Source organism: Dipteris shenzhenensis, chromosome 1, assembly GCF_047967505.1.
Source record: "Dipteris shenzhenensis isolate YYH24624 ecotype China chromosome 1, Dip_SZ_1.0, whole genome shotgun sequence".
Taxonomy (NCBI): Eukaryota; Viridiplantae; Streptophyta; class Polypodiopsida; order Gleicheniales; family Dipteridaceae; genus Dipteris; species Dipteris shenzhenensis.
In genome coordinates this window covers 16,073,985-16,080,911 of record NC_141596.1, presented here as the reverse complement: position 1 = coordinate 16,080,911, position 6,927 = coordinate 16,073,985, and the positions used below count along the sequence as shown (strand labels likewise).

Below are 6,927 nucleotides of genomic sequence, written 5' to 3'. Positions count from 1 at the left end.
CTTTTTAACCTTTTGGCCTGCATCTCACATGTGGGTCTACTGTTTCTCTCTGCCCCTTTTCCCCTCCTTGCTCCTCTCCTTCCTTTCGCTTTAGGCCCCCCCCTTTCATTCTCGTCCTCTTGCTTAATCCCTACCGCCCTTCCTACCTGCTATTTGTATTGTAAGCGTGTGCAGCCATTTCCTACCTCCCCACAAGTTATCCATTCAGAGACAGAGAGAAAGAGAGAGAGAGAGAGAGAGAGAGAGAGAGATTAAATTATCTTTGTAGACCCAATTATCCCTCCCAGTTGCCCATTCTTCTTCTCCTCCTCCCTCCCTCCTTTTATGCAATTCTTGCTAATACTTTGCTCGCTATATGGTAACCATTCTTCGAGCTCTTGAGCTTCTCGATTGTGCATTATTCACAGACTTCTCCTCTGAGCTCAGCCAGAACGAGTGCCAGTGCCACAGACTCGGTGAATGTAACGAAACCAGGATGAAATCTGGGGGGCAATGCAACAGGCTCCCGGGGAGTGGTTTTGGTAATGAGCTTTCGATTAAACAAGTAGAGCATTGAGAGTTGATCTTCTTTGGCAATCACCTTGCACACATTCTGTCTCCTCTGCTAGAAATATTCATAAAAATCTCGACCCACTTACGCACATATATAGAGCAGTGCATCCTTTTGCCTCCCCTTGTTGCTACCTTCGCTTTCCTTTCCAGTCACCATGATCAGCATCAAGGATCTCTACACCGTGCTCAGCGCTATGGTGCCTCTTTATGTGGCAATGATCTTAGCTTATGGTTCAGTGAGATGGTGGAAGATCTTCACTCCCGTGCAGTGCTCCGGGATCAACCGCTTTGTGGCAGTGTTTGCTGTGCCTTTGCTGTCATTCCATTTCATATCCTCCAACAATCCTTACAAGATGGACGGCATGTTCCTCTTAGCAGACACAATGTCCAAGATCGCGATTTTGATTGTGCTGGCAGCCTGGGCGAAATTCTCACGGAGCGGGAGCTTGGACTGGATGATCACCCTCTTCGCCCTCGCAACGCTGCCCAACACCTTGGTCATGGGGATTCCTATGCTCACGGCCATGTATGGCAATTTCTACGGGGGTCTCATGGTGCAGCTGGTCGTGCTGCAGTGCATCATTTGGTATACTCTAATGCTCTTCTTGTTCGAGTATCGTGCAGCCAGGCTCCTTGTCATGGAGCAGTTCCCTGAGACTGCAGCCTCTATCATCTCCTTCAAGGTCGACTCCGATGTCGTCTCCCTCGACGGTAGAGAACCTCTCCAAACTCACGCGGATGTTGGTGATGATGGCAAGATTCGCGTCACCATCCGCAGGTCCACTTCTTCACGTTCCCAGGCCATGAATTCATTTGCTTCTCCCCGAAGGTCTCTGGGCTTGGCATCCATGGCTTCATCCAAGGCTATCACCCCAAGGCCTTCCAATTTGACGGGAGCAGAGATATATTCCGTCTATTCCTCTCGAAACAACACTCCCCGAGAATTCGGAATGAATCACCCGGACCTGCATTCCTTCATGTCCAACCGAGCTGGCAGCCCAAGGCAGTCCAATTTCACTGCATCGGACGTGTACTCCGTTCAATCCTCGCGCGGTCCGACTCCGAGGGCATCCAATGTGAACGAAGATAATTATAGAGAGCTCAATCAGGCTGCGAAAGCAGTGAATTCTCCGCGCCTACCTCCACCTTCATATGGACCTCTCAGCCACGGTTATGGGATGAGGAACCAACCTCCAAATAGTATGCCCTTCCATGACGCTTCTGTGGGAGGACAAGGGGGTCCTGCTCATAACAATAGCACCAGTTGGACCGGGTATCCAGGAGCAAATGCGGGTAAGTTTTCACCTAAAGCTTCGCAAATAAGCAAGAAGATATCGGATCCAAGAGCGTCGCCGAGGTTAGAAGACGATGGGAAGGAGTTGCACATGTTCGTCTGGAGCTCAGCTGCATCCCCAACGTCCGAAGCTGCTGGCCTTCATGTGTTCGGAGGCGCTGAATTTGCAGGGGCGGACAATTCCAAAAGTGCTCAGGAAGCTAAAGAAGTACGAATGAACGTCCCTCCTTCCAACGAGCAGGCACCTAACGGAGGTAAGTTACTATAGCAGCCAACTTCTGATTTGATGTCTGAAAGCATTCGCAAGCTTCCGATTGCTTGCATATCTACGGGAAACATATGTTTATCTTGTTTCGGTTCATATCTGTAGCTGTAATGCGAACTTTCGGATTGTGTAAAATTGCGAAGTTTTGGCGGAAGTCATAAATCTGTCTAATTCTACAATGGCAATGGAGTGTTTATTTTTGCTTGTGGAGAGCAAAGACGTGAATGTTTTAGGAGGCAACAAAAATTAATCGTATTTTTTGTCGTGCAGATGTGCATGAACCGCTAAATCAGCCACCGCAGGCGGTATCTATTCCCTATGTCGGGGAAGATTTTAGTTTTGGGAGCAAAGCCAAGTTTCCTGCTGAGACAGGCTCCTCTGTGGATAAGCAGGGACAAAATGTACCAGCACAATCTCCAAAATTGCCCGTATTTGGGAAACCTAAGGAGATGCCCCCAACTCCTGTTATGGTTAAGCTGATTCTGCAGATGGTTGGCCGCAAACTCTTGCGAAATCCTAATACATATTCAAGTTTGATTGGCCTCGTTTGGTCTTTGATCTCATACAGGTTAGCTCCTGTATTAATCTTTCGCGGGTTTCCTTTTGAATACTTATGCTGCAGAGATTTGCAAATGCAATTCTACAAGATTCCTGTGTCGTTCTTACTTATATCTACAGCTGAAATCTCGGTCTTTTTCACTGCAGGTGGAACATCGCCATGCCAAAGATCCTTCTCAACTCAATAAGTCTACTATCTGATGCTGGGCTTGGAATGGCTATGTTCAGTTTAGGTGAAAGTCTCATCGAGTCAACTTTTTAAGAGCTAGGACTTCTATGCCTGTGTGCTCTGTGTCATAAATACATATGATTTTCCAGTGAATGATACCAGAGATGCAAGTCTATCTTTGTGGACTCATACAATCGACTGCCTTTTGCCAGGTCTGTTTATGGCCCTTCAACCCAGACTGATCGCCTGTGGCACTTCCCTCGCCACTTTTGCAATGGCTGTAAGGTTTTTAACAGGACCTGCCGTAATGGCTGCTTCATCGATTGCTGTTGGCTTACGGGGTGTTGACCTACATGCAGCCATAGTACAGGTATTGTTATGATGCAGTGTTCTGCCCTGTTCGTAACCTCATGGCTACATTTAGAATTTTTTAACGACTCCAATTGTAGGAATGGTATGGACACATTCATGAGTGCATGTGTTGTAACGAAAGTTTTTGTTAGAACTTTAGTATACGCTCCTTGCTGCTTTAGCAAATCCAGCAGAAACATTGGAAGCAATGTTGTGACCCAGTTTTATTCTTCGATACCTGCACTTCATAATGTATGATATTTGTTAATATTCCAGGCGGCACTTCCCCAAGGCATTGTTCCATTCGTATTTGCAAGGGAATATGATTTGCATCCGGATATACTCAGCACAGCGTATGCCTCAACCCATTTCCCTGGTTTTGTGGAAAGCTTTGTGACTCGAATTGTTACCTTAGCGATACTAGTTAGTGTTGCCGATCGACTGTGTAAACTAATCGGGAGAGTATTGGAGGCCATTGTTGACAATTGATTATTTGAATTGCAGAGTTATCTTTGGTATGCTAGTTGCCTTACCGACTACTTTGATCTACTACATCTTACTGGGACTATAGCAAACGTGTAACACAAAATGGCAGTTTACATGGTGGAGAAATCACTGGGGCAGAAATTGATGTAAAGTCAAAGTCATCCAATGGTGATGTTGTAAGAAAACAGGAGCAAAGTTCATTCAGCCCTAGCGTTGCTTACATCTAGGAATTTTGGGTAGTGAAACGATGGCTGGGGGTTTGGAGCAAATCAGTACCGAACTGGGCCAGCCATTTGTCAAAGATTTTGAGGCTCAGGGAGCCCATTCCCTTTTGGCAATCTACACAATTTTGCAACTTGCAGCAAAGGTCTTCACACCATATTTTGCTGTCTTCTCTCGTCTTGAAGGCGGGATGTACAAGCTGTCTAAAACGTCTCTCGACTTGAAATTTCCGAAGTATCGATGACTTGAAATTTCGAGAGTATTGGTGTCATGGCACGGCGGAGAAGGCATCGATAGACAACATGTTTTATTGATGCAAACAAGTTTTTTAATGTGCACGAGCCAGCAGAGCTGATGGGAAGACTTTGATTGTGCCATGTTTAGAGAGAAAGAGAGAGACAGAGAGCGCACACAGTGGGCTGCTGACTCTATCCTGTGTAAAGTAAGGACTTTTATAAGTTTTTGTTTTCAACGTTCATTGCCTCTTTGGATGGCTGGGTAAACTGTCCTCATATCCTATTTGGTGCATATTTTACTTCATTTTGTCTTGAGGCAACCCTACAGATTTGCTCTTTGAATCATTTCAAGTTGTAGATTTGCTCTTTGAATAATTTCAAGTTATAGATGGCAGGAGCTTGTAAATCTGGTCTGTTTTTTCTACTCATGGGATCATCACTATTGTCTACCTAAGGCAATGAACCTTTCCACATGCTTCTTTATATAAGCTTTGTCATTGCCTACCTCTCCTAGCCATAGCCATTGCAAATATATTAGTGAACTCCAATAGTGAACTATATGGGAAGTGCACCCCATGTTGAATGTGCCCCATCTCTCTCTCTCTCTCTCAAATTAGAGATGAAAAAAAAAAGGCTTCTATTTGGATCAAGGAGTTTTAGGTGGAAGTAGAGTTTTCATTTGCAATAAAATGAACACATTAAGGTTCCCATATCAATGTACATTTATCAATGTATGGGGGAACATACCCCTCTTTGTTCCTATGCTTTATATTTGCTATGATATGCTTTATTAAATGCTTCAATCTCTAAAAGCCTTAGTTTTGATGCACTAGAAAAGTTAAAAGTACATAAGTAAATTAAATTAAAGATTATGTTCATCGCACTAATCTATGCTCTATGGAGAAAGGTGACATGTTTGCCATCGCTTTCTCTCAAGTAAATGGCATGTGCAAAATCTTTGGAATTGTAAGACATGGGTCATTGTTTTACATGCGACTAGCTTCTACATTTCCTAATGTCCTTCAAATTTACAAATTCTCACAAATTGGGGCTACTATAGTTTAAGATAAAAGACTTGGTGCCTTACCACAATGCATGGGTCTAGGATTTGTCATCAATACTCCCATCCTAAACTAAGCAGGGGCTTTTTCTCCCATGTCATGTTGGACCTTTGCCTCAAGACCTTGGAAACCAAATGGGATCCCCTTTTTGAAGGGATTGGAAAGCATGGAATGATAGCATGTGTCCTTGTCCCCATTTTTGAAACACAAGAGATAATGCAATGTGTCTTCCCACCCAACTCATCCTTAGCTTTTTGGACTGTTCTCTTAGGTAGCCTTAGCAACGCTTCAACACGAGATAATGCAATGTGTCCTCCCACCCAACTCATCCCTAGCTTTTTGGCCTGTTCTCTTGGGTAGCCTTAGCAACTCTTCAAATTTGGCAAAGTAGAAATTAGGCATTTTTAAAATTTTTGGAATGTGCATTTTTCCTATTGGACAATATGTTGACTCTTCATCATTGGACTTGAATGCTCTCCCCTTCTTTATCTCCTCAAGTCTTATTACACACCTTTTCCACCTTTTCTCCCTCCCCTCCCCTCCCCCCCTCCTCTCTCTCTCTCTCTCTCTCTCTCTCCCCATAGCATTTCCTTTTTGTTTGCTTTTTTTAATCTTGGGGCAGGTCTTGTGAATGATTAAATATCATTCACGTTGTTAGCAATGCGCTCTTGTTACAATTTCATTACAAAAGTGTCCCTCTAATAATTTTATGCCACATCCTTGTCACTTATCCCACTCCCATGCCCATTCCAATTTTGCTCATGTGACCTCTCTCCTTGCCTCCCTTCAAAATGAACTCATGAGCATATTCTCCTCTATCAATATACTCCATCAAAATTGGGATAATGAAGGTTAGAGCTATTGAGGACATTATGCACTCTCTTGCTTGCTTGTTAATACATGGTGGGATGGTGATAGGATGCATCATATGTGTCCTTATCCGCACCCTCAATATACAAAATGATGCAATGTGTCCTCTCCCACCTAACCCATTTCTAGTTCTTTCACACGGTGGGATGAAAATAAAATAGAAATGCATTTGAATATGGATGGGACCACCTTTTTCATTTGATCCTATTTCCTCATGTGCTATATTTCCTCATATACTAAGATCCTAGATCTCCTCATAGTGACCCTTCTATATGACTTCTTTACTAGGAGTCATTTATGTTAAGCTTTCTCTCTATATTTAAAAAGTAAAAACTTATTGCTTTGATTCATCGAAAGGCTTAAAACATGTACCATCATTGTATATGAACCTCCTTTCTCAGCATGACCTTCAATGAAGGGCAATGTGCTTTAGCAAGGTTTGTTGTGTTTTTTTTTGGGAGTGGATGTCAGGGCGGGGGGGGGGGGGGATTTATTAAGGTACTTTTAGCGCATGGAATCAAATGAAACTTGTCTTAGAAGAGAGAAAAATTCGAAGTTAGATAGTTATTGACTATGTCATCATCTTGGTGGTGCACTCCTTAGAATATATTTGTTACGAGAATTGGGATTATTCTATTATTTTTTTAAATATTTCAATATTTAGTTATGGGATCTAGCATTTTGTCACACAGCTGATCCAGTGTGTGTTCGATGTTCATATGAGTGTGTAGCAGTGTGCATCACTTATGCGATGAGTGTGTAGCAGTGTGTGCACCACTTATGCGATGAGTGATGGTATGTGTAGCATGTGTGTACCATCCGTACACATGTCTAGATATATGTCTATGGCCATATGAGTGTGT

At 43.4% G+C, this 6,927-nt stretch overlaps 1 protein-coding gene across 1 annotated transcript; it reads left to right on the top strand.

Moving 5' to 3' along the window:
• Positions 1–211: 211 nt before the first annotated feature.
• LOC147905450 (putative auxin efflux carrier component 1b) lies at positions 212–4,579 on the top strand. Its single transcript, XM_087372715.1, has 6 exons — positions 212–2,100; positions 2,382–2,679; positions 2,817–2,902; positions 3,051–3,208; positions 3,466–3,542; positions 3,694–4,579. The coding sequence occupies exons 1-6, from the start codon at positions 708–710 to the stop codon at positions 3,758–3,760; spliced, it is 2,079 nt and encodes a 692-aa protein (XP_087228841.1). The 5' UTR covers positions 212–707; the 3' UTR covers positions 3,761–4,579.
• The last annotated feature ends 2,348 nt before the right edge of the window (positions 4,580–6,927 follow it).

What these genes read in the sequence shown, in the direction of transcription:
- LOC147905450 (XM_087372715.1), top strand. Translation starts at nt 708, where the DNA reads ATGATCAGCATCAAGGATCTCTACACCGTGCTCAGCGCTATGGTGCCT. An exon ending in CGAGCAGGCACCTAACGGAG is followed by an intron (nt 2,101 to 2,381) that starts GTAAGTTACTAT and finishes TTTGTCGTGCAG; the next exon opens with ATGTGCATGAACCGCTAAAT. An exon ending in TACATGCAGCCATAGTACAG is followed by an intron (nt 3,209 to 3,465) that starts GTATTGTTATGA and finishes TTAATATTCCAG; the next exon opens with GCGGCACTTCCCCAAGGCAT.